Below are 27,499 nucleotides of genomic sequence, written 5' to 3' on the forward strand. Positions count from 1 at the left end.
TAATATTTAAAGAGGGGACAATCAGATCAGATTTATGTTTTGAATAGCTCACTCTAATTGTAATGTGGAGAAGGACTGAAAGGGGGTCAAAAAGGAACAAATAAAACTGTTAGCATCTTTCTCTGGGGACTTTGACTAAGGCAATTCGAGAAAGATGGTAAAGTAAAATTGATAAAGTTTAGTGACAGGCTGAATACAGGACCAAAAAATAAGTAGGCATCAAAGCTGACGCAGGAATTTTTAGCTTGTGGAATAAGATGGTGTTACCATCAATGAGATGCAGGAAATACTAACATAAGAGGTTGGCGGCTGTCAGAGTGAGGCCCTGGGTTGGATTGGACGTGCTAAGAACTACTGTGTAAAGATGTTGAAGGCAGTAAGTTCAAAAAGGAAATCTAGATTGTGAATAACACCTGACATAACTTAAGTCATGGATATAGCTGTGACTACCTTAAAGTCACAATGAATACAGTGTATAAGTTATAGACATTCTAGACTTTCTTTGAAAGCCTTATTTTAAATTTAAATTTATTATAGGTGTTATCTTTTTTAAAAGTTTACCTAAAAAGAATTCATCGTATTTAAAATAATATTGGAATTTTAATCATTCTGTAAAAGTAGTATCATTAATAGTTATGTTTGAAATGTCCAAATATTTTAGAAAAGCAAACTGAAGTATTTAATGGCATGACACCTGAAATTTGCTTTAAAAATACTTAAGCAATGAAACAAAAGATAAAAGGGGGAGGGTAAACAAGCCCAGAAAAATCTTGACAACTGTTTAATCTGGGAAGTGGGAATGTGGAGGTTCTGTTTTGTGTGGTGCTGGAAGTGGATCACAGTAATTTTTTCTCTTTTGTTACATAATTTCTCCCCCATTCTCCTTTTCTAAATCTCTGATCCCTCATAGACTCCCTGGGCCCCAGGACCCTGCTGTGTTCTTCCCCCACAGGCCTGAGATAACTTCCAGGGACAAGGTAAGGGGGGAGATAAGGAAAGTACAGTGGTACCAAGACTGAGCGGTCGGGAACTGAGCAGCCCTTCTCCCCTCCTTCTATATCCCACACTCACCCACTTCTTGCAATCTGTTTTCTACTTCCCAGACTCCTCCATCATCAACCTCAAGCCTTTGGAAGACCAAAGGAATCCTGTGAGAGGAGGCGGTCACTTACTTCTCTCCTAGCTTTCTATTTCTGTCATTAGAAAAGGGCAGAACCTTCCCACCTTCCTTCGCATTTACCTGCTCCTTGTAGAGCTCCCCTCCCCCTGCCCCATCTGCTATTTTGCCCAAGCTGAGAATCTCAAACTTAAGAAATGGAGAGTGTACCTTACAATGATAAGGGAGAAGGAACAAAAAAGGAGCCTATATCTCAGTGTAAGACGCCAAGTTCTAATCCCGGCCCAGTCCCAGCAATCTATAATTCTATGGATTAGGAGTCCTGACTGCAGCATCATAAAGCAAGCCACCTGCCATGGTGGAATGGGGAAGAACGCCTCATTTGGCTTCAGTTCCCAGCCTGAGCAGGAGGCTAAAGAAGCTCCGCCAATAAGACTCCCTGTTCAGGCATTTCTATCAATTGCTCAAGCCAGGTGCCAGGTAAGTAAACTTACCCAGCCCAATAGCTAGTCACTGCTGACAATACCTTGATCTAATATCTTTAGTCAACAGTAGAACATACTGACAGGGTGGGAAAGAGCAGACAGGACAGAAGTGCTCACTGACTTAAACCAGCTTTGGAAGTCCTGACAATGTAAAAACCAATCTAACTACATAACTCAAAACGATATGTTTGAGCATGATTTCATTTACATTTACACTCTGAATCAGCAGCGCTCCAGTACCAGTTGACCCCACCTGCCCAACGCCGCCCTAAAACAGTACCTAAATTTTAGGTATCAAACCACAAGTAACTTTCAGTAAGAAGAAAAATACCCAAATTCTCAGGAGGCACCAGTTCCCAATAAAGTCCTGGCCACAGCTGTCAGTTCTTGCCTTTCATCTGAAAACACTGTTATATAACTAACTACCTCTATTTATCCTTCCATTTTCACAAAAATCCTATATTCCCTAAAAATTGTCCAGGGTACTGAAAAAAGCTCTCTCCCTGAAATGAGTTTGATGAGTTTGGACAATTTTGACAAGCACAGCATTGCCTGGCAGCTTGATGAACACAGACAGAGAGATTAGATTAGTAGATGAATTCAAAGCAAACAGAGGAAATCCAAAAATAGACCAACATTTTCACTTCTGCCACATATGCTGCTGTTAATGAAACTCTTCCTTTCAATAATCAGCTTCCCTTAAATCTAAGAGGTTTTATGAATTGCCCATGGGAGCGCTAAAACAGCAGATGCCTTTTATGTTTATTCAGGACACAGACTATTCTCAATGTAAAAAGAAATTTTCCCTCCCCTCACCCATAATATTTTTAAAAGGAAAAGGCATAGAATGCCAAAATTTTAAAGACTGAGGTAACAGTTTGACATTCTGGTTTGTACTTTGATATGCTGAAATATTACTTGAGTTAAATACAAGTTTATGAAAAACCTTCAAAGTCTTAGGAGAGGGGAAATGCCATTATCACTGAGTATTCCTGAAATTCAGAAATGTTTTCAACTAACATATACTGAGATGAGAACCTACTACTTGGCTAGCTGTTTTCACATGTATAATCTCATTAAGAGCAGAAAAACAGCAACCACGTGAAAACAATGTACAGTAAGTAACACTTCAGGTTTGGGTTTTATTCTCAAATAACCTTGACTTTTTTCCCCTCAGATAACTTATGGTGAAACACTTTCTGCAAGCTCCTTTTATACCTGTCTACCACTTACTACTTTATTAGCTACAGAAGGCACCTTCTATGGGTTTCTAAATACCTGACATGTAAAGTGAGAAATTTGCCAAAATTTGAACAGGCCACTGTATTACCACAAAGCACCTTGTGTAACAGTTTTAAAATCTCAGAACCAATACATGAAGATCAATGTCTGTAGGGTGAGGAAAAAGGTCAGGCTTTTCTGCCCTCCCGCCATCAGGACAGATGATGGATCCTTGCGGTCCTGAATGCATGCCTGATGGCGGGCACCTGGAATAGGGTGTGGGCATCGGTAGATGGGATTCACCTGGGCTGAGACTGGGCTTTTAAGGGCGGCATCACCGGGATGCCAGCAGAAGCCAAAAGAGAAGCCGAAGAGAAGCTGAGAGAGAAGCAAGAGAAGCAGAAGCTGAAAGAAGGCCGGAGAGCCCAGAGTGAAGACCTGCTGGGGGCTGGGAGCCCTGCCAGCATCCCAGCCCCCCAGCACCCCTGCCTGCTGTGCACCTGGTAATCCCAATAAAAACCTGCAAAACCCCTGAGGGCTCCAGAACTCCTCCTTTACCGGGTCTGCATGGGATCCTAGAAAACCTGCTCAGTGGCCATTCCTGACCCTACAATGTCCTTAGGTACTTTTCAGAAGGTTCACGAAGTGGCTGGAACTCAATGAAACATTATGTCAGAGCCTGCTTCAGAGGAGAAAATCCAAGGCCTTATTCACAGCCAGGCATTAGAAACTACTGCTCCAGAGGACTATTTGGGGACCAATTTCTCAGTCCTCAAAAGGGTTCCTTCTCTCCTTATTACTCTGTAGCATAACTTCAACCTTCCCTCCCAGCCCCAATCATAAGGGTTTAAAAACTCTTTAGCTACTGCAGAAAAAAATAACAACATGCAAGAATAAAGCTTGCTACCTCTGAGAACACTCAAATAGAATGTGTGGTAAGTTCAATCTTAAGTGTGGACTAAATCTTTAAGGGAACATTCACTAAAACACAAGTTCTGATGTTTGCTGAAACAAAATTCAGTCACCTTACTTCGTAGGTGGTGATGTCAAGACTGGACCAAATGGGAGACCAGCTGGGCAGCTGGGAACTAGTCCCGCAGGGGCACCAGTTATCACTTCAAGGTAAAGTTGGTGGGGAGACAGACTGGTCAATACTCTGGTGTGGTAGGCAGGGATACTCGGACAGGTTATCCCCGGAAGGGGATCAAACCCCAAAGGAACAACTTAAGTCAACAGTTTTCCTTCCCTAGAGGGTGGTTCAGTTTTGTTGAGTAGTGTTCAGCATCAGGTCAAGAGACAGTCATATCTGGCTTAAGTCTACAGACCTCTTCTCTATATAAGCTTTATCTATAGAACTTTCACTTGAAGGGGGAGCCAAATTTCAAGCCTGCAGGGTGGCCTCAGCCTTGGGTTGGCCCAATCATAGGCCAGGTATTGTGAAGCCCTAGGAAACATGCTTACCTACCAGGTGAACAGGAAATACTGGGGTCATGGCTAAATGCCAGCTAAGCTGTCTCCCAACAAGACCTGATATAGTGAGCGAACAATGTGAGGAAAGAAGGGAGGAAGTCAAGCATTGACTACACGTCAGGCACAGTGACTGAGCATTTTACAAACAAAACTCTATATAACAAATGGAGAGTTAGGACACAGAATCTCATTCTCAAGGACTTTATAAACGGAATAGTGAGCCCAATCAGTTCCGCCTTCCCATGGACCCTCTCCCAGTCTCTCCCCCAACACAAAGCAGAGGAACAGAGGTCCCACACTCCTATTCCATCCCATCTTAGGTCAGTGCCGTGATGCACTTGACCCCTTTTCAAACTTATTTTCAAGAAATAACCAACAATCCTTTCACTCTGCTGCACCTCTGGCCTACACTCCAGTTTCTGTATGGGAGGGAGGGAGGAAGGAAAGAACTGACAGTCTGTCACACAAGGGGTCAGAGACAACCTAACATAAATACTGGTACAGGATACAATCAGATAAAACATGTCTCCAAGAAGGGAAACAGGAAGACACAGTCTGGATACATTAACAAGTGTAAATTCAGTGAGGAAATGGCGGACAGTTTAAATGCAACAGCAGAAATTGTAGAGAAGAGAGAGTGAGGTGAGGCGAATTGGCTATGTGGTGGTAGTGGAGGGAGCAGGAAAGCCTGGCACACAGATGGAAGGACAGACTTCCTATGGTGGAAATGGATGCATACAGCTAATGTTTCAAAAGTGCTCCTGAATCACTTAGGAATCTTTAAAAATAGATACTTGGGTTTTATTCTCTGGAGGAGGGGCCTAGGCACAGGAGATTCTTAAAAGGTGATATTCACATGCAGAGTAGGATTGAGGGCTATTGAACTTCTGGAGTTCTATTGGACTTTCTGCAATGATAAAAATAAAGGTCTATAATCTGCACTAGGCAATAAGACAGTCATTCACAGTAAGTGGTTACGGAGAACTTAAAATGTAACCAAGACACAGATGTTTAATCTTACTAAATTTTAACTTGTTTAAATAGGCATGCGTGACCTTACTGAACAAAGCAGTATTCTAGGGGGTGCCAAATCACATAATCTGTGAAAATAAATATACACAAACCCTAATGTTAGGAAGCTAGAAGAGTTTCCACATAATCAGTAGAACATGTCTTGCATCTCTGATGGGAAGTGATGTTGCTTCCCCCACTCCTGGAGAAGGAAGGAGGACATCCAATAGTAATGGCTGCTGTAGTAATGGCCCCTGTGCAAGGACTAGATCTAGGCAGATGTCTTGCTATGTCACTGCATTTTTATAGGTGCCTTTATTGTTTCCCCCCCCAAAAAAAATCCATTTTGTTGGTGCAGTAACTGACTAACCTTTTTGTTTGAGTTCAACAAAATTCAAAGCCATATTTACTAAATCAATGCTCTATGGAGGGAGTCTGAGCAACTTGAAACCTGCCAGCAGTCTCTCCTCTCTTACTAGCAAATCTAGAACAGCACAGGGCATGCTGGGGGTGCATCTGCATTCACCTTTGTTTCTTTGTTTCTTCTTTGCATCTTTTACCACTTGACATATAATCCCACTTCCTCCTCTCTACTTTCATTCTAAAATATACATTTATTAGTTAAACTAATGATGGAAAGCAAGGAAGTCATACCAGATGCTGTTTAAAAAAAAAAAAAAAAAAGGAGTCATATCAAACCTCACCAAGACTTACTACCTAATTTAATTGTAGTTTCAAATTCTCCCAAAAGTAAATTTTAAACCAATCAATCTGGAATTTCCTTGTTAGCACAAGTGAGGTAAACTGCATGGTAAGATTCCCTTGCTTTCCCCTAAGGGAAGGTGTCTTTGCCTGAAATAATCTTTTTCTGGCCCGCCCTCTTTTCTGACTATAAAAAAGTTTTGTACAACTCCTTGCAGCACCTTTCAACTTGCTAGATGGGATGCCTGATCATGAACCATTTAACAAAGCCATTGCTGTAATGAACATTTTCTATGTGTATCTTTTCACACTAGGCAACTAACTGGTGGTATAACAAAAATGGTCTTTGCCCAAAGTACCTGGCACAGAGTTCTTAAACCTCCTGGAATTTCAAGTGACAGAATCGTTTGTAATTCACAAAAAGCCCCTTCTTTTTTTTTTTTTTTTAAGAGGCATGTTTTATTTATTTATTTATTTGTTTGTTTGTTTTTGTTTATACATGCACTGGGTACAGTCAGAAGTGCGGGAGGGTGAGAGAATTCACCAGAGCCAGAGCAGGGAGCAGAGCAGGCAGAAGGACCGAAGCACACTGCTGAGGGGAGCAGCGGGCGGCAGGAGAGGTCTGCGCGCCATGTGGGACCCTCCTCCGGTGGCCGGGGAGCAGCCGGGGATCGAACCGGTGCCGGTGCCGCAGAGGCTGCGGGCAGCTTTGCAACCCAGTGCTCAACTGCTGCGCCACCAGGGAGGCCCAAAAAAAAAAGCCCCTTCTGACCACACCAGTCATATGCTAATGAGGTGTCTCAGGGTAAGCTTTGGGATAGTTTAAGGATGGGTGACCAGAAAGACCACACAATCCACCTAAACCTAGAGGGTGGGGACTTTCAGACCTGCCACAGCTCCACCTCTGTGGAGGGTAAACAGGTGAGAGGTTGGGTTACAGAAATTCTTGAACAGAGAGATACAGAGTGTCCAGGTGGGCGGACCTGGAGGTGTGGGAGTATGGTGCTGCTGGAGTGATCATGGAAGCGCCATGCCATGCCCTATTCATTCTCTTCCATTTGGCTATTCCTGAGTTGCAGCCTTATAATGAATGAATTCTCCTGAGTATTATCCTGAATTCTGTGAGTCACTGTAGTAAGTTACAGAACCTAAGAGGGGGTTGCGGAAACTACCAAATTCATATAGTCCAGTTGCACAGAAGTGTGGAGCCTGGGGACCTGGGACTGCAACTGGTGTCTCAAGAGAGGGCAGTCTCATGGAACCAAGCCCATAACTCTGTGGAGTAACATGCAAACTCCGGGTAGTTAGCATCAGGATAGACGTAAACTGTAGGACACCAAGTTGGTGTTGGAAAATCAGAGAAGTAGTAATTGAAAAGACAACAAATACTTGGTATCAGGGAAAAATCTCTCAACTACATGTACTATTTGGTCACATTTTCATGTACTTAATAAGTTACAGACTGGCCACAAAAAGTAGAGAAATACAGTCTCGTCTAGTAGCAAGAACAAAGATTCTGTCTCCATGTGATGGGGAAACAGTTTGTTTCATGATTACCCAAGGCTGGATGATCTTCACAAGGGAAACCAGGTGAATTCCCTGCAACCAGATGCAAGATTTCTAGCATGGGTACCCACACGTCTGTCCTCCACAAAAGGAACAAAGAAAACATTTCCTTACAGTCATTGTTTAACTGCCTCATTACTAGCTATCTAGCTCCAGAACAGAGATTTATTTATATATATATATATGTTTATTATTCAATATATGTTATATATATTGTGTTATTATACACTGTATATAAAATTTGTTTCGTAGTTATGACACAGAAACATATTCATTATATATTAGAGAAACCAATTTCTATAAAGCATTCTGACTATAGCATTGTCCTATCTTCTTGAATGTTACTTATAGAACTTTTATTGTGTAACAATTCCCACACAATAAACCTTAGATAAACATTATATTAACTCCAATGTTATATATTTATAGTCAAATGACTCAGCGCAACAATTTTCTTCTCACCCCAAACCTAATCCTCTTCTACCCAGTTCTCCTTTGTTTCCATTTCATCACAGGACACTTACTCCAACCTCAACCAACCCCACCCCTTCTGTTTCCAAGAGAGAAGGATGGAATTAATTGCTAAGAGTTGTTTTTGAAGTGTCTCTCTCCTAAAAATATTATTTTTAATTATATTGCTAATGTGATTATACTTGGAACTTGATACATTACTTTAACAATGTTGTAATACAACAACTCTCTGAGGTATTTCTCAACCCTTCTTTACACATGAAGAAAACAGGGCTCAGAAAGGTTAAACACACACACACAGAGGAAGTGAGGGAAGAACAGAGGGAAAGATAGGCAGTGGAATCTAGTTTTGGCTCATCACTCAACCATGCTAGACAGGACCCCAATTGATTCCAGAGCTGAGAAAACCAAGTGGGACCATGAACCAAAGAAGAAAAATGGTGGGTAGAGGTTAAATGCTATGGAATAACAGTCAAACATAGTCACAAGCTGCCTAATGACATGCTGATCAATGAGGGACCATGTATATACAATGTGGCGCCTACATATATAGTCTAGGTGTATATTAGGCTATATAATCTAGGTTAAGTATACTCCAATGATGTTCACATAATGATGCCTATCTTAGAACATATCCCTGTTGTTAAGTGATGCAAAACTGTGTATCATTCTGTGTTGTTACATCCACTTAGAGGTAGGCATCTGTGAGTCAGGAAGGAAGCAGAGGGGTGGTCAGTCTCTAGAAAGAAACATCAATGCCACACTATGCTCAGAAGTGAGATAAGGAATCCATACGACCAAGGTGGGCTAGACACCTCAAAAAGATGTAACTACTCCTTATCTCACTATTTGATTCTATCCTCACCAGTATGAGTTTCATACAATCCCCCTCACCCTTATTTCAGGTTGTAATAAATCTCGTAACAAATAAAACTCAACTAACAACTATAGAATAGAACCCTGGCTAGCAAGGCAAGTCTAAAGTATAGGTCTCTTCTACTCCGGGATACATAAAGAATAAACAGCGAATAAGACAAAACTGTCACTGAGGGAAGACCCAGCAATGACAGTAAAGTTTTATAAATGTATAACTGAAAACATGTACTAAGACAGTCTACATAAAGATCTAAGCGAGATGTTCAATGTCAGCAATCCCTAATTATTTTGAACTGATAGCTTCATCAGTATAAAAGTCCTAACATCAAATCACAAAATATCTTTTAAGATAGTTATCCAACCAACAAACTAACCTCAGGTTCTAGTGACCTGTATCAGACACTATGAAGGGGACCATAAAATAAGCACATGGGGTTTATAATCCAGTTAAGGAGACAAGAGCATACTCAAACCCCCCTCAGAAGACAAACACTGAATCATGAAGAAATAACTACCACCTGCTTCTCATTTTGCCACTGCAAATGGTTTTACACAGAAAACAACTCCAGACTTTAAGTCAATGTCTTACAACATCAACTTCTTTCCCCCCCCCCTTTTTTTTTTTTGGTGATTTTTTAAAAAAGATTTATTTATTTATACAAGAACTGGGGTACAGACCAGAGGTGTGGTAGGTGAAAGGATTCACCAGAGACAGAGGCGGGAACAGAACAGGCAGACTGACGAAATACACTGCTGAGGGGAGCAGTGGGTGAGACAGGAGAGGTCTGCCTTGCCATGTGGGTTTCTCCCCAGCCGGCTGGGATCGAACCCTAGCTGTAGAGGCTGTGGACAGCTTCATAGTGCGGCACTCAACCGCCTCCACCACCAGAGAAGCGGTTTTTTTTTTCCCTTCTAAATGAGCTATTTCCTCTTCGAATTTGCCCTCATATTCATAAAAGAATTTCAAGAAGCATTATATAAAACAATTGTTTATTTTTGAAAGCTAGGTTGTATTTTATTTTATTTTTTTAAAGATTTATTTATTTATGCATACAAGAACTGGGGTACAGGCCAGAGGTGTGGGGGTGAAAGGATTCACCAGAGACAGAGTGGGGAATAGAACTGGCAGACTGAAATACACTGCTGATGGGAGCAGCGGGCGAGACAGGAGAGGTCTGCTATGCCATGTAGGTAGCTCCCTGGCCGGGTATAGCACTCGTGCTGCAGTGGCTGCGGATACTTTCATAGGTTGCCTCTTAACCCCCGCTCCACCAGGGAGGCCCCAAGGTTGTATTTTAAATGGATCTTTATTATTTACTTAGACTCATGCTAGGAGGAGGTGGAATGAGCAAATACAGTGCATGGAAGACATAAAAGCTACAGGAGAGATTAGGAAACCAGGACTGAACCTCAGCATTTCCTCAACCTCAGCATTTCCTCAGAGAAGAGAAAAAACAGTTGCTTTTAGAGCTAGCTGAAAGATGACTGGGTCAGAGCATGGAGTTAATTTTAATGGGGCACTGATGTTCCTGACCCTCCAAGTGTAGGATCTATGTTCTGTTACTCCTCAGAAAATAGGAAGAGATTGGCTCCCAAATCATTTTATTTCCCCTTCCAAACCAATCTTTGTTTATATTTCTTTAGTAACAAGGGCAATAATCACTCTCCTGAAATGCAACTCACAGAGGAAGACCTAGTACAATGTTAAATTATATAAAATAGAGAAAGCAGAAACCTTGTTATGTTTTTTTAATTAAGAAGAACAAATAAAATACTTTACTCACACTTTTATATGACTTTCAAAGCATTTCCAGAAACATTAGCTAAGTGGTCTCAAATTGACAAAAGGTATCTCAGGGCTTAATAATTCCATTTAAAAACAGGAAAAGGGAATTATGAGTAAATGTATGTTAAAAAGTTACAAAACTTAGATAAAACCAATTTCTAGAAAGATACAAATAAATGAAATTGACTTAAGAGAAAATAGAAAATCTGACTATACCTAAAGTAAGTAAAGAGTTGGATTAGTCCATTAAAAACTTTCCACACAAAATATAGATTAAAAATGACCTGTACTAGATTTGTGACTTCTACCACATAGAGAAAAATTATTATAAATTTCTCATAAAAATGAGGAAGAAGCACATCCCAACTCATTCTATCAGGCCAGTATTATCCAGATGGAAAAACCTACAACCACCAAAGGAAAAAAACCAACCAGAGACAAATACCTTTTACTGAAAATGGATGCAAAAGTATCCCACAAAAATACTAGCAAACCTGAACAAGTGGAATTTATCCCAGGAATGAAAATCAATTAACATAACATGCCATATCAATAGGAGACAAAACTCACATGATTATCTTAATATACACAGAAAAAGCATTTGACAAAATCCAGTATCCTTTCATGATTTAAAAAAACCCAAACAAACGCAACAGACTAGGAATAGAAGTGCATGCCCTCAACTTGATAAATGGCATCAATGAAAAACCAGTTAATGCTACGTCATACTTAATGTAAAAGTTTGAATGTTTCACCCTAAGAGCAAGAATAAAAGAAGAATGTCAGCTCTTGCCACTTCTATTCAAAATTGTACTACCAGTTCTAGTCATAGATATTAGGCAAGAATAAGGAAAAAGAGGTATTAACATTGGGGAAAAATATTTAAAATTCAACAAAGGTGTGGGATACAAGACGAAATTATTAAAATCAATTTTATTTTTGTACATTTGTGATGAAAAATCAAAAAAAGATTTTTTTTAAAAGTCCATTCACAGTAGTTTCAAAAAACAAAATATTTCAAAGTAATTTTAACAAAAAAAGTGCAAGACTTTACTCCAAAAAACTACAAAACACTATTTGCAGAAAATCAAAATATCTGAAAAGGCATCCCATATTCACGGATTGAAAACTTCACTATTCTCAGGATGACACTATTCCCCAAATTTATCTACAGACTGAATGCCATCTCTATCAAAATCCTTGCTTTCTTCTTTGAAAAAATGAACAAGCTGCTCCTAAATTCATTTAGCAATGCAATGGGCCCAAAATAGTTAAAATAATCTTGAAAAAAGAAAAAAAGGAACAAAGTTGGCAATTTCACACTTTGCAATTTGAAGACTTACTGCAAAGCTACCACAATCAAGACAATGTGGGACTGAATAAGGAAAGAAATAGAAAATGAAAACAGAATTCAGGGTCTCCCTGGTGGCACAGGGGTTAAAGACAGAGCTATCATGCTATCGCCAGCTACTGCAGTGCAAGTTCGATTCCCAGGCTGTCCAGGAAGGTGACCCACATGACACAACGACCTCTCCTGTCTCGCCCGCTGCTTCCCTGAGCAGTGTATTTCAGTGGATCTGCCTGTTCTACCCTGCTCACCACTCTGTCTGGTGAATCCTCTCACCACCTTCCCCCTCCCCACACCTCTGACCTATACACCCCAGCTCTTGTATACGTAAATATTAAAAAAAAAAAAAGAATTTCAGAAATCAACCTTTAAGGCCATTCCTACTGTTCAGTTCAGGTACCAGATAGAAGGTATAAAGTATGGTTTGTTGAGAACAATCAGCAGTTAACTTTTGGCAAGGGTGCAAAATTAACTCAATAGAGCAAAAAAACAGTCTTTTCAACAAATGGTGATGGAACAAAGGGATGGCCACCTGGGATGAAGGTGGATCATTTCCTCACAGCATATATAAAAATTAACTCAACATGAGAATCACAGAACTAAATATAAGAGCTCAAACTATAAATCTTTATGACTAGGAGTAGACTTTGACTTTCTCTACCAAAGACAACCAAAGGCACAAGGGACAAAAGAATAAACGGATAAACCTAACATGAATAAAATTTTAAAATTTTATACTTTAGATGATACCATCAAAAAAGTATAAAGACAATTCACAGAATGGGAGAAAACATTTATAATTACATATCTGATAAAGGACTTGTATCTAGAGTACATAAAGTACTCTTACAACTGGATATGAATAAACTTTTTGTTAAAGAAATACAAAATAGGCAACAAATACATGAAAAGATGCTCAACATCAGGGAAATGCAAAACCACAATGAGATCGCTACTGGATCTCACACCTACTGGAAGGCTACAATCAATAAACAGTTACCAAATGTTGGTGAGCATGAATAAAATTTGAAAGCTGCGGGAATGTAAAATGAAAAACAGCTTGACAGTTCCTCAAAAATGTTATAAAAATGTTATAAATAAGTTAATGTTATAAATAAGTTACCTCATGACCCAGCAATTCCACTGGTAGGTATACATCCAAGAAAAATGAAAACATATCCACATACAAACTTAAACATGAATGTTCGTAGCTGCATTATTCATGATAGCTCCAATGTGGAAATAATCCAAATACCCATCACCTAATTAATGGATAGATAAAATACAGCACATCCACACAGTGAATACTAATCAGTAAAAAAGGGATGAAGTCCTGCTACATGCTACAGCATAGATGAACCTTGAAGACATTATGGTAAGAACTGAGCCAGTCACAAAAGACTACATTCGGTTCCATTTACAGGAAATGTCCAAAATAAGCAAATTTATTGAGACAAAACAGATTACCAGTTGCCTAAGACTGGGGGTTGGAATGGGAGGTCACTATAATGGGTACAAGGTTTCTTTGGGGGTTGATAAAATGTTATAAAAGCTAGATTGAGGTGTTAGTTTGATAGGTGCCCAAGGCTGTTAATAAACTAAAACCCCAAATTTTATAGCCTTCAAAGGGATGAACTATGTGTCATGGGAGTTGGATCTCAATAAAACTATTTAAGGGGGGTGGCGGAGAGGAGAGGGAGAGAGTGAGAAGAACACAAAGGCTCAGAGAGTAACAGACCAGGAGCAAGTTCTTCAGTTCCTAATAAAATGTTTACACCACAGACTTACATTTCAGAAAATGCTTTAAATAGTCTCTTACGTGTGTCACTTGTAGAGACACATACTTGAGAAAGTTGGTAGGTCTCACTATCACATCAGTTTGGGAATTTAAATTTCTCTTGAGGAAGCCCACAATGTGCTAAATAAATGCTATTTACAGAAAGGTGGAAAAATGACATCACTCTTCCTCCAATACAGATAGTCAAGTTTATGAACCATCCTAGAGACATGACATTTAAAAGGTGTTTGTTTTATTTGCTGGGGGAGAAAGAGTATTTTTCTTTTTTATTCTGACTTTCAACATTTGACTTCTTCTAATTCCTCCCTCACACATTTCCTTTCCAGAACTACCTACTAGCTATTAAAACTTCTGGGGAAGTCAGGGAGGCCATGAAGCCTGGGAAATAGAAGACATCTTGTTCCCTTCTGACTGGGCTCTGCAGTGGAGGCTTTTCTCTATAGCCCCCTTTGGATTCCCAAGGCAGAAACTCAGCACCTAAAACAGAGTTCATATTCTCAGTGTCCACCACTGAGCAAATGTCTGATATATAAACCCCCTCCTTCTTACCTGATCATCTTTTTATACAGAAAAGAAGTATAATCAAGTAGTAATACTGTTCAGCTCTACATCACCTTGTACAGGATTCACACTTGTTCTTCTGTTGGATTTTCCATTTGAAGGCCCCTCCTCCTCTAAAGGTATACCTCAGCCTGCCCTCTAATTCCTGACTCTCTCATGTTTGAATCAAGGGCTTCTGATTCTGGCATTTGAGGCACCCCTTTGTGTTCAAGTGGTTTGATACAAGGAGAATATTAATGAGGTACATATTAGCATTTAGGCAAGTGTCCAAACTTGAGGTTTTTTCAGTTTTGTATCTCTGGTTCTCAGTTCCTCTGACTACCCCAAAGTTGAAATATATTTGTATATGTATGACCTCAGTCACTTATCAAAGGCATCAGCCTTAAAATGGAGAAGTGGACAGAATGCATTGTCCAGGGAGGGAACACCAGGATAACAGTACAAGAAGGCCTTTCCCAGGAATGCTGGGTAGAACTTATGGTGTGAGCTGCACAGTTCACATTTCCTTACCAACCATGGGGGCTCCAGGTCACCCAGAAACATGGGAATAACAGAGAGGTTTCAAGTGGGTGAGTGTCAAGCAGGAAAAGACAGAACATCCTTTTAGATCTGGCATAATTTTAAGATGCCTCACTATTTATAGCAGAAAACAACATTAACACTCATACACTGCTAACAGAACTTAGACAACACAGTAACTGCTCAAAACTCTCCTACCCACCCTTCAAAAACAAAAACATTACCCAGGAGTAAAGGGAGTCAGAGGGTGGGAAGAGATGCAAGATTAACTGATTTTTGTAAGAGATGGGAGTGCCACATTGCTCTTTGAATTCCTAAGAGAAGCTCACTCTAAAATATAAAAATTCAAAGGTAAAGAATAATCAGAAAGCCACTTGATAAACCGAAAAAACTTGTACTGAGGATGAAGAAATTACTTCAAATTTTCAAACTAAGACTTTCTGATATTTCATTTAAAAAGAGACCTAGGGTCCACCCTGGTGGCCTAGGGGTTAAGTATCGGTGTTATTACCCTGATGGCCTGAATTAGATCCTAGCCAGGGAGCTAACCCACATATGGAGCAGCAGATCTCTCCTGTCTCACCTGCTGCCCCCCTCAGCAGTGTATCTCAGAAAATCTGCCTGCTCTGCTCCCTACTCTTGTGTCTGGTGAATCCTCTCGCCCCACCCCCCACACCTCTGGCCTATACCCCAGTTCTTCTACACAAAAATAAATAAAATCCTTAAAATAAATAAATAAAAAATAAAAAGACCCAAGCACTAGCCTCTGAAGGCCAAGACTACCATATGGTAAGAGGGTGGAGTCCTGTAATCAGAAAGTTCTCAATGCAGGAAGCCAAAATCGTCTCCAAAAAGCTACTCTAACAATGAGTATGTTTTCTCTTTTCACTCAGGAGATGTCCCTGAGTTTTGGGGCCATCTGATTTGTTTGAGGTTACACTTCAAATAGAATACAAACCCCCCTCTCCCCCGGCAGATAAAGTCACAGAAGGCCCTCCCCACAGGTCTTCTCCTTCATCCCCAAACTACTGCAGCAGGAAAGCCAGGGGAGAGACAAGTGCTGACAGATGGGATTCCTTTGCAGAGATCTGAAATTGTGTAACTTCACTCTGGTGCTGCCAAACAACCACAATGTGCATCGCTTCAGAAATAATTACTGGAGAATTCAAAATACCAACTGCCTCTCTCACAAAGTAGCAACCACCCACACAGAGCTGAGAAGCTGATGCAGTGATAAAGAAAAGGAGGGAGAATGTACAGCAACAGGAGACTCCAGACATAGCAACAGCACCCAGTAAGCTGGCATATGAGTCTCTTTCATAACAGGACAGGGACCATGGCTGAAGCACATTTCATTTCTCCTGTCCCCTTTTGCTTTTCTACTCCCAAGAAAAGCAGCAGCAGAAAGGGGTGGAGAGGCAGTGGAAAGTTCCAAAGGAAGAGTAATTTTTTAAAAAGTTGTAGTCTTTGAACTACACCTGTTGGTATAAGTTTCCCCTCCACCACAAAGTAGAAAAGGATTTTGTGGTAGCCAATCTCCAAAATGGTTCCAGTAAGTCCTATCTCCTGGTATTCATGTCATTGGACTGACCTCTATAACCAAAAGGATGCTGTGGAAATAACTGTGTGGCTTTGTCATATAAGCACTGCAGTTCCTGGATCATCCTGCTCTTGGGTCACTCTGTGGGCATCAGATGCCATGTTGGAAGAACACTCAAGCAACGCTGTGGAGAGCTGTCTATCCACATGGTAAACTGAGGTTGCCTGTCTATGTTACTAACAATAGCTTGTCAGCATGAGTGAACTAACTGAGGAGAGAATCTTCTAGCCCTAGTCAAGCTTCCAGTCCTGGCCAACATTATGACTACATTCTCACAAGTAACCCTAAGCCAGACCCAGGTAAGCTGCTCCCAAACTCAGACCTATCAAAACTAAGGGAGATAATGTTTATTGTTTAAGCTGCTAATAAGTTTTGGAATGATTTGTTATGCAGCAATAGGTAAATACAGGCCTCTTAAAAACTTTTCTTCCTACCCCAAAATAGGTGCATAGTCCTAGGAAGTTGCATACATCTCCATTCATCTTCCTCTCCTCACCCACATATGACTCACAGGTGAGAGAAAAAGCAATAGCTATTTCTGAATGTGTCCCTTCCCTCTTCATTTCTCATTGAGCAGCTGAAGCTTAGCATTAAGAAAGTAAAATATTTTCAACCTAATAGGACTACTTACAGAGATTTTTATTTTCTTACTATTTTTGCATAATATATGTGCTCTGTGTGAAAGTTGTGCTACAAACTTTTTTTTAATAAATTTTTATATTCCCCATACAATTGCAACCCCCTTATTTTTTTTTTTTTAAAGATTTATTTATTTACTTATACAAGCACTGGGTACAGTCAGAAGTGCGGGAGGGTGAGAGAATTCACCAAAGCCAGAGCGGGGAGCAGAGCAGGCAGAAAGACCGAAGTACACTGCTGAGGGGAGCAGCGGGCGGCAGGAGAGGTCTGCGTGCCATGTGGGACCCTCCTCCAGTGGCCGGGGAGTCGCTGGGGATCGAACCGGCGCTGCAGAGGCTGCGGGCAGCCTCGCAACCCAGCACTCAACTGCTGCGCCACCAGGGAGGCCCAACAACCCCCTTATTTTGACCCCAATCCCTCTCCTCCCCCCCCTCACTCCCCATAGAGTGTCTCTGATTCATAGTTTTTTTGTTGATTTTGATTTTCACTTTTTTATAGTTATTCATTTTCCTGGTCCCTTATTTAAGTTTTCTAGATTCCTGCTATGAGTGAGACCATCCGGTATTTTTCTTTTTCTTTCTGGCTTATTTCGCTGAGCATGATCCCTTCCAGCGCCATCCATGTTGCTGCAAATTGCATGTGTTTATCTTTTTTGAATGCTGAGTAATATTCCATGGTATATATGTACCACATCTTCTTGATCCAGTCATCTATTTTTGGGCATTTGGGTTGTTTCCAAAGCTTAGCTATTGTAAACAGTGCTGCTATAAACATAGGGGTGCAGGTGCTCTTTGGAATTGATGTTTCTTTGTCCTTTGGGTAAATACCAAGGAGTGGAATTGCTGGATCATATGGAAGCTCTATGTTTAGTAGGTCCAGAAATCTCCACACAGCTCTCCATAGTGGTTGGACCAGTTTGCACTCCCACCAACAGTGCAGGAGAGTTCCTTTTTCTCCACATCCTCGCCAACATTAGTTGTTGCTAGTTTTTTAAATAAGTGCCATTCTCACTGGTGTAAGATGGTATCTCATGGTAGTTTTGATTTGCATTTCCCTGATTACAAGTGATGTTGAACATTTTTTCATACGCCTGTTGGCCATTTGCATTTCCTCTTCAGAGAAGTTTCTTTTTAGCTCTTCTGCCCATTTTTTGACAGGATTATTTTCTTTGTTGTTGTTGAGTCTCATCAGCTCTTTGCAGATTTTTGTGATCAGTCCTTTATCATTAGTGTTGTGCGCAAAAATGTTCTCCCAGTTGGTGAGGTTTCTCTGTTTTTGTTATTGTCTCTTTTGCTGTGCAGAAGCTCTTTAATTTGATGTAGTCCCAGCTGTTTATCTTTGCCTTCACTATCACTGCTTTGGGTGATGTGTCTGTAAAGATGTCTTTGATGTGCATATCACGTAGTGTTTCGCCTATATTTCCTTCTATGTATTTCATGTTTCAGATCTTATGTCTAGTTCTTTAATCCATTTTGAGCTGATTTTTGTGTATTGTGTGAGGTAGTGGTCAAGCTTCATTCTTTTGCATGTAGCAACCCAGTTTTCCCAGCACCATTTATTGAACAAAAAAGTTGTGCTACAAACTTCTGAAGGTCAAAAGTTCTAAAATTTAGGGCCTCCCTGGTGGTACAAGGGGTTAAGTCTCAGCACTATGAAGCTATCCATAGCACTATGCACAAGTTTGATCCCCAGACAAGGAGCTAACCCACACTGCGCAGCAGAGCTCTCCTGTCTCACCCGCAGCTCCCCCCAGCAGTGTATTTCAGTCAATCTGCCTGTTCTGCTCCCCGCTCTGTCTCTCACTTAACGGATACTTAAGATGCTTTCCCCCATTACACACTCTGTGCTGGCAACATTTTAAGAACCTTTATTTCCACTGCTAAGTCTTCTCTTCTTTCAGTAAAGATTCACACATTCACAGAAGAAATAAGATAGATAATATACTCAAAAAGAGTTCTGGATCTGTGATCCTAAAAGTTGAATTTAAGACTCGACTCTACTATTAGCATTAAAGGCAGCGGCCTTGATTTCCCAATCTGTAGAAAGTCTGAAAAACCTACTTGCTTCTAATACATCTAATAAATACAGATGAAACCAAAAACTGGTAATCTGTTAAATGGGAATCTTACAGTGGGAAATAGCTATTCCATTTCTTTTTTTTTTTTTTTAAAGATTTATTTTTATTTATTTATACAAGCAGTGGGTACAGTCAGAAGTGCGGGAGGGTGAGAGAATTCACCAGAGCCAGAGCAGGGAGCAGAGCAGGCAGAAGGACCGAAGTACACTGCTGAGGGGAGCAGTGGGCGGCAGGAGAGGTCTGCACGCCATGAGGGACCCTCCTCCGGTGGCCGGGGAGCAGCTGGGGATCAAACCGGCACTGCAGAGGCTGCGGGCAGCTTCGCAACCCAGCGCTCAACTGCTGCGCCACCAGGGAGACCCAGCTATTCCATTTCTAACAGTAACAAAGGAATAAGGACTTCTAGACTAGCAAGGAGATTATGGGTCTCTCCAAGCAAACTGTCAAAAATTACAATTTTGAAAATTAATGAATTGTGAATTAATGAAATATTCTATACAGGTAGTTCCTCCTTGTGAGTTTGGTCATCTGTCTAACTTCTGGAGATTTGATCATGTTTGTGTAAGCTCATAAAATTAAGTTCCTGTACATGTAAAGGTGACAGTGAAATCTCTAACTTAAAAGCAAAAGTCCTTTCTAGGCCCTATGTTAACAGTTATCAGGAGATGTAGCAACCTTCAGTTATCAAATGCCCCCTGAGACAGCTGTTTTGGGTGGATAAATCATGCATGAAATTCTCACCACTAATGTGAATTCAAGAGATTATGACAAAATGGTTCATACTGCCAGGGCTTCCTATTAACAGTATTACTGGCCACGTGAAAAATATACTATGGCAACTCTTTAAATGTTAAAATGGTTTTAGAACATATCTATTTTTTTAGATGGAACACTAAATGGAAGCAAGATAATTTTCCAAGTGTTTCAAAACTCACCCTTTCCCTCTTTCTCCGTCTCAGCTACAATGCTTTACTTGATGTTCAGACAAGGTCAAAACTAAGGAGCACAAGTCTGAAATGAGTTGAATTCTTACAATGCATATTTCTTAAGAATGCCCTGAATTTATAATTCATTTTAAAAGGAAAATAACATTTTGACAGTCACTAAAATATTTACTCGCAGCAGGCAGACTATGTCTTTGTCCCCTGTTTTGTTTTTTATTCAAACACTGTGGTTCTGAACTCTTAGGTCTGTGCTGGAAAAGCTTTGTGTTTATAGTTTTAATGCTTTTGTAGAAGACATTCTCTGGGTGGAGCACCATTACTGAAATGACGGTGCTCCCTACATGGTTCATTTACACTGGTTTAAATAGAGCAACAAAGAAACGTGGCTCTGATCCCACTTACTAACTAAGAAAAGCTCCAAGCTGAGAGTTAAAAACATACGAGAAAAAAATGGAACCATATCATGCTCTGAGGTTTTTACATCTTAAATATATTAACATAAAATAATAAATAATAACAATAAAACAAAAGCAGTATGTTCTGAAAGGAGCCACAAGAAAATATTAGTGGAATAAAATGGAATTATTAATTCCATTATTTCTAGGAAATTCTAATAAAGCAATCTTTGTGGGAGAAGCAGGGATAGGATGTTAATTTAAATACCTAGGAGAACAAGACTTGTAGATTCAACTGGAACATTTCAATATGTACTTAAAGAAAAAATGTTTGCATAGTATTTGCTTATACATGTAACTCAATGCCTTAGAATTGAAAAATATAAGACTAAGATTTTAACAAGATGTTCATTCTAGGTTATATATGTACAGTCTAAGGCATTTCAAAAAAATATAGCAATGATACAACATTATTAATGACATAACATATACAACAATATACTATATCAACAATCAAATTACAAATTCTTAAACACCCAAAGTTACATTAAATTCACATAATGAATGGGCAAAAATTAAAAGCAGGCATGTCTGTATTTGTATTAAATGGTAGAAAAATTCTCCCCACTCCTCCTTAATTTTTTTTTGTAACTCCTTAGATTTTTTGGTCAACTGAAAAATCAGGGAGAGTGACAGACCAATTACATCATCTCTGTTTTGCAAATAAGACCAATAGTCTTACCTGACCACAGGAGCCTACTAAATGGTACCTAGTGCCCACACTCATTTGTTGATCAATTACAGCCTTGACTTTTTAAATTCAACATCCTGAATTACTTAAACTTTATATTTTTACCAAAACTATCATTAAATGTAGCTCTAGGTCAGCACAATATTTCTGTAAAGAGCCAGACAGTAAATATTTTAGGTTTTTGCCAGCCATTCAGGATCTGTTCCAAGTACTCAGTGTTGCTATTGCAATGTAAAAGCAGTCACTGACAACACCTAGATGAATGAACAGGATTGCATTCCAACAAAACTTTTATTTATGGACCCTAAAGTCTGAATTTCACATAATTTTTACACATTATAAAAAGATTGTTTTCAACCACTTAAAAATGTAAAACCACTTCTAAGCCCTGGGACTGAAGAATAAATGAAGATAGACTGGAGTCTCTGAGCCATAGTTTGCTGAATCCTGATCTAATTATAAAACAAACCAACCAGCCAAAAAAACAGTATGGACAAACAACTCAGCATTCCCACAAGGCTTCCAGCAATAAATATGTGTGAATGGATCCTGTTTATCTATTTCTTTCCATTTTGGACATCTATAATAGGTCTTTGAAATACCTTAGGCATTAATTAAGATACCAGAGTGGGTAGGTTTACCCAGTACTTCCAAGGGCATATGAGAGCTTCTGTGCAGAATTAGGATTCTCCTTCAAAGAGAGATGAATGGTCAGGAAAATAAAGGGAAGGGGTTACAAGTAAGGGGAAGACTGTGGGAAGCAGGAGGGTAGAAGGAAGGACCTTACCAAGTAGAGGACAGCCACTGCAGCTTTATAGCCTAAAACTAAAACAATGGATAAAATCACAGTCCATAAGCCTGTGTAAACACACAGATAGATACACAAGAGGGAGGGAGGATTTGAGATTTCAGTTCTTTCAAAAATCCTGTCCTAGGTGATATCTCCTCACAGATACATCTCCCAGCAAAGAGGAAGAACGGCAACAGCAGCAGCTTAAACACCCTTTGTGGGGGAAGGCAGAGAGAACTATAACCCAAACATAATAGCCACTATTTTGATATTTTCAAGAAACCTCATTGGCTATAATTATATTTTATCAGTTAGTCTAAAATCAGTTTCTATCTTTGGCATTGGAAAAAAATAATCCACCACTTCATCCACCATGTAATTCCTAGAATGGCAAAAAATTCTGTTTTATAAAGTTATTATAAACAAACCCTTCACATTTGATTGCAAAACTGAGGCAAACAGAAGTGTGGAGTGGCAGGGTGGGTGTGGGGGAGTGAGTGGGCCCAATGGGATATGGTGGAAGATTACTGGGGCTTTGGTGGCTGGTGGGCATGGTACGAAAACATGAATTTATAGAGGTTTGACCCTCTAACCCCTAAAACAAATACAATGGTGTAAACCAATTTTACCTCAATAAACATTACTTGGAGGGCAAAAAAGTTATTACAGAGGTCAGATATTCTAAGTCCTTAAAAAACTTCCAACAAAAAGAAAATTAATTTCAAAATAGACTTAGATGTTGCCCTGAATTAAAATAATTAGATGGAGGTTGGTATAGAGTATGGGACATAACACACTTGAGGACCATTATCTATCAGAAAGACAGATTTTTTTATTATGTAAGCTCCAACCTGATTGGATAATGATCATAACTCATCCCTCTGGAAGATATAGTGTTATATAATCTTTAACTACTGTACCACCAAGTCCTAATGCCATGGAAATAAGAAAGACTAACCTTATCAGGAGCAAAATAATCAACAATTTTGGGAGAAATGGACTCATCCTAGGCCCAGAAAGTAAATTTCAACATAAAATGATTCTCGAAAAATTTCTAACTACTGGTATCCTCCCTGGTTAGAACTGTACTTGGTTTTTGTATTTTCACATTTACTATGTATACACATATATATTACTGTGTATGTACAGTAAGGTCATGAAAAGGACTGTGGCCTGGCTCTAGATGTTGGGGAGAAAAAGTCCAAGAAGGCAGGTACTCTCAGGGTGATAAGCAATTATTCATTCTATTTTTGAGGATCCTAAATTGAGAGATTTCACAATATGTAGTGGTTGTTTCCTAGACTGTGCACCCCACTCACACCACCATACAAACGGTCTATAATCATGAATGACTTCAAAGAGCTTCTCTAAAAGGAAAACTTTTAGAATGAAAAGGAGAGTGTCCACTAAAAGCTACCAAAACTTGTAATAATAAGTGAGTTGCACAGGAAGGACTAAACAATTGGGTCTCTATGGCTCTGGAGACATAGTTCATACAGGCCTTTATTCAATTAGTAATAAATTTGTAAAAATGAATCATTGTACCGCTGACAATGATAAGGAAGAGGTTGCTCAAGCTGAGGGCAATTTCAAAGAGGCTTTCAAATTGCTGTTTAAAATATTTTGTGAGCTTCATTTAAATTTGACGGGAAGACTACAAAACAGTTATATCAGTCTTTGAAATCTCCCTTCTGATGTGCCATCTTGAGAGACAAAAAGGGAAGCCATGAAGAACAGGAGGCATCTTTCGTCACTGAGAGTGCTACAAAGCAGAATGCATGCACAAGTTCTCCAATATTTATACTGCCTGTTCCCATGCCGTCTCTGCCTAAAACAATGATAAAAAGCAGCCCAGGGCTGAATTCTCTTTAAGGGAATTAAAGCCAAATTTAAAGCCAAATCACAAAAGCTGAAATCATTTCACCAATAATTCTGTCATGAATTCTATCACTAGAGAAAATGACTTCCTAGGCAACCTGTGAAGAAGTGACTAAGCAATAAAATATAGTAATTGTTAAGAGGAAAAAAACCATAATTGGCGCAAAAACAAGGTGACTGGCTAGCTGGAAGCCAGCTTCTACCGGAAAGCTGGAGGTCAACAGTGATAGACAGTGGAATGGAAACCCAGGTAAAGAAGGCATTCATCCCAGAGTCCCTTCACCATATAGCAGACAGTTAAGACTTTAAAAAAGGAAATCAAAGCATGACCCCTCTGCTCAAAGGCCTCAGCTGTGAGTTGAACTGTGTCTTTCAGAAGGATAAATTGAAGTCCTAACTCCCTATAACACAAATGTGGTCTTACTGGGGAAAAGTATCTTCGCAGATGTAATCAATATAAGATGAGGTCACACTTGATTAGGGTGGTCCCTAAATCCAGTGACTGGTGTCCTTATGCAACTGCCACATGAAGGCATGGTGACATACAAAAAAGCCATGTAAAGAAGGAGGCAGAGACTGCAGTTAGGCTGTTATAAGCCAAGAACACCAAGAATTAATGACAATCACCAAAAGGTAGAAGAGAAAGGAAGGATTCTTTCCTATTGGGTTTGTCAGAAAAGTCATGATGCACTGGAAGGTACATGGTCCTGCCAAAACCTTAATTTCAGATTTCTTGCCTCCAAAACTGTGAGAGAATAGATTTCTGTTCTTTTTAAATCACTGTGCTCTGTTATTTTAAGTCACCCAGCACTTTCTTTCTTTTTTTATTTAAATTTTATTTTTATATTCCCCATACAATTACAACCCCCTTATTTTGACCCCAATCCCTCCTTTCCCCACCCTTCACACCCCATAGAGTATCTCTGGTTCATAGTTGTTTGATTTTGATATTTTCTTTCTTATAGTTATTTTTTTTTCCTGGTCCCTTATTTAAGTTTTCTAGATTCCTGCTATGAGTGAGACCACCAGCACTTTCTTAAGGTAGCCCTGGGAAGCTTAACACACCCCTGATGGCTTCCTGTCACTGAGAGGAAAAAAAAAAAATTGAAGCATCTTCACAATAAATTCCAGACCTCTCCTTATCTGGCTGACTTCAACCAGCCACCTAGTCACTCCACTGCAGCCACACTGGCCTCTCTCAGGCTGCTATCCTCCCACTACAGGTCTTTCCCTGTCATAGGTTGGTCCTGTCTTAAGAACTTTGCAGATGCTATTCCCTCTGCTGGAAGGATTCTGGTGCAGGAATGTGGGAAGGTTTATTCCTTCAATTTGCTCAAGATTCTTTTTCAGTAAGGTTCCCCCTAATTGCCCTTCAGCATTTCCTATCCTCCTATCCTTACCCCAAACATCCTATTCCTTCTTCTCATGTTTTATAATTCTCCATAATAACTAACAGATCGACAGCTATATTTTGCTTAAGTCCTAAAAGAGAGATTTATAATGTTAGCTCCATGACAGCAGGACTTCATTGCTGAATCACAGTGCATTCTATTTATTGATTGAATAAGTGTATTTTATCAGGACAGGTGAAAGTTTACTCAAAACTGGCCTTGTGACAAAAAGGTTTTTACTAATTAAGTGGAACAGCAGGAGTTCCCATAAACGAAGGGCAGGCTTAAGGTTGGGCACTGAGGGGCTAGGAGAGTCTCTGTGTCATGTTTTCTTAGATAGACTGAGGGGCTCACCACCATCTATGCCTGGAAGAGGGAGAGGTAAGAAATTCCGAAACAACCTTTTAAGATTCCTCCTTATCTAAAAAAAGGAAAACTCTTACCTATAATTTTGTCTCCAGCCACACCCATCAAAAGAATTTAGCTTGAGAAATTTGTGAAGCCAAATCTAAATATAACCTTACCTCTGCATTATTATACAGGGTTTTGTTTTTTATTTTTTTTTTAAAGATTTATTTATTTATTTATACAAGAACCAGGGTACAGACCAGAGGTGCGGGAGGATGAAAGGATTCACCAGAGCCAGAGCAGGGAACAGAACAGGCAGATTGACGAAACACACTGCTGAGGGGAACAGTGGGCGAGGCAAGAGAGGTCTGAGGGCCATGTGGGACCCTTGTCCGGTGGCAGCTGGGGATAGAACCCGCGCTGCAGAAGCTGCGGGCGGCTTCGCAACCCAGCGCTCAACTGCTGCGCCACAGGGGAGGCCCTATACAGGGGTTTTTTGGGGGAGGCGGGGATACTCAGGGAATCAGAGGGTCCAGCAGGAATATTTAGTAATGATAATCTTATACTGCAAAGGTACAAAGTACTTAAGGAAGAAAGCCTCTAAGAGTACCATCCCAAAACAAACATTTCAAATAGGCCAGGACCTTTAATATTGCTCCTTCTCAGTTTTACCTAAAAGACAAACCCTTTTAAATGGCTTTAAGTTATAACTACTTCCCTTCATTTACATTTCAAAACATTAAAACAAAAGAGACAGAGAAAGCAAGTCATGCTTTACCTTGGATTTTGGCCCCAGGTGGTGTCAATGCTAGCGGTGCATTACAGGATTCCTTGAGAGGAGATCTGATGGGAGTTTCAGCTTCAGGGGTCTCAAAATTACCTTCAGAATCCGAGCTGCCAAGGGGGAAAAATGAGGAATTACCACTTTCAACGGTATTTCCGACACCCTTTATAACCTATGTATCCACACAGACTAAAGTCCAGCATTTGTCTCTAACTTTACAACCCGAGAGTCTCAGCACGGATTGGCCTGCAGGAGCTGCAGTGGATTTTCTAGCAGTGTCCTCCTCAGGCTTCTGTCTGCCAACCTGTCTCCCTGAAATCTCTCTTCCTTCAGCACCATTTATTTTTGAGGTCATCCTTCCCTCTGACACCCGGAAAAAAAAGTGCTTTCCAACAGACTCCTTACCTCACCAGAGCCCTTTTGTAAGAGCCCTTTTCCAGAGGCTAAAAAATTAATATTGTCCCTCTCCCCCTAAAAAATGTAAGGCAATTTCTTCTCGATGCCTTTTTCTTCGGAAGACTTCTCTACCTGCAAGTACTGACTTGGCTGGAGGCTGAGAATGCTGTCACCTGCCTTTTGCAATCATACGGGTGACAGCTCAGCAGAGACCACCATTTCTCACCAGCTGCCAGGGGCCTGTCATCACACGACCTTTTTTTTTTTTTGAACCAAGGCTGCATTTTTCGGGACACAGTCGTGGGTGTGGGGGGAGACTGCTTCCTTACAGGGAGGACCCTAAATTCCACCAGGTATGTGTGTGTGTGTGTATGCGCGTGTGTGTTTCAAGGACCGGGAGGAGCAAAGCTTAGCGAAAAAACGACCAAGGCGGATGGGGATGCGGAGCCACTGCAGATTCTGGGGTGGGTTCCGAAAGCTCATACTGAAACTGGGGGGATAGAAAACACACGGGAAGCCAGAACATTCTGAACTTTCGAATGCACAGCGGGGACCTGGTTAAGGGCAGGCACGCA

General features: G+C 40.2%; 1 protein-coding gene across 10 annotated transcripts in view; it reads right to left on the reverse strand.

Moving 5' to 3' along the window:
• Positions 1-27,499, reverse strand: part of TACC1 (transforming acidic coiled-coil containing protein 1) — a gene marked incomplete at its 5' end in the record, with an annotated part of 96,806 nt that overhangs the window by 29,552 nt on the left and 39,755 nt on the right. For 6 of the 10 annotated variants that reach the window (XM_084231459.1, XM_084231458.1, XM_084231464.1 and 3 more), the window contains one exon: positions 26,523-26,638. The exons of the other annotated variants lie outside the window; for them this stretch is intronic. In XM_084231459.1, the coding sequence (XP_084087585.1) occupies positions 26,523-26,638 (116 nt within the window). The remainder of the gene's footprint in view (positions 1-26,522; positions 26,639-27,499) is intronic. 10 annotated transcript variants of the gene reach the window in all.

The sequence above is a fragment of the Talpa europaea genome, assembly GCF_964194135.1.
Source record: "Talpa europaea genome assembly, chromosome: 4".
NCBI lineage: Eukaryota > Metazoa > Chordata > Mammalia > Eulipotyphla > Talpidae > Talpa > Talpa europaea.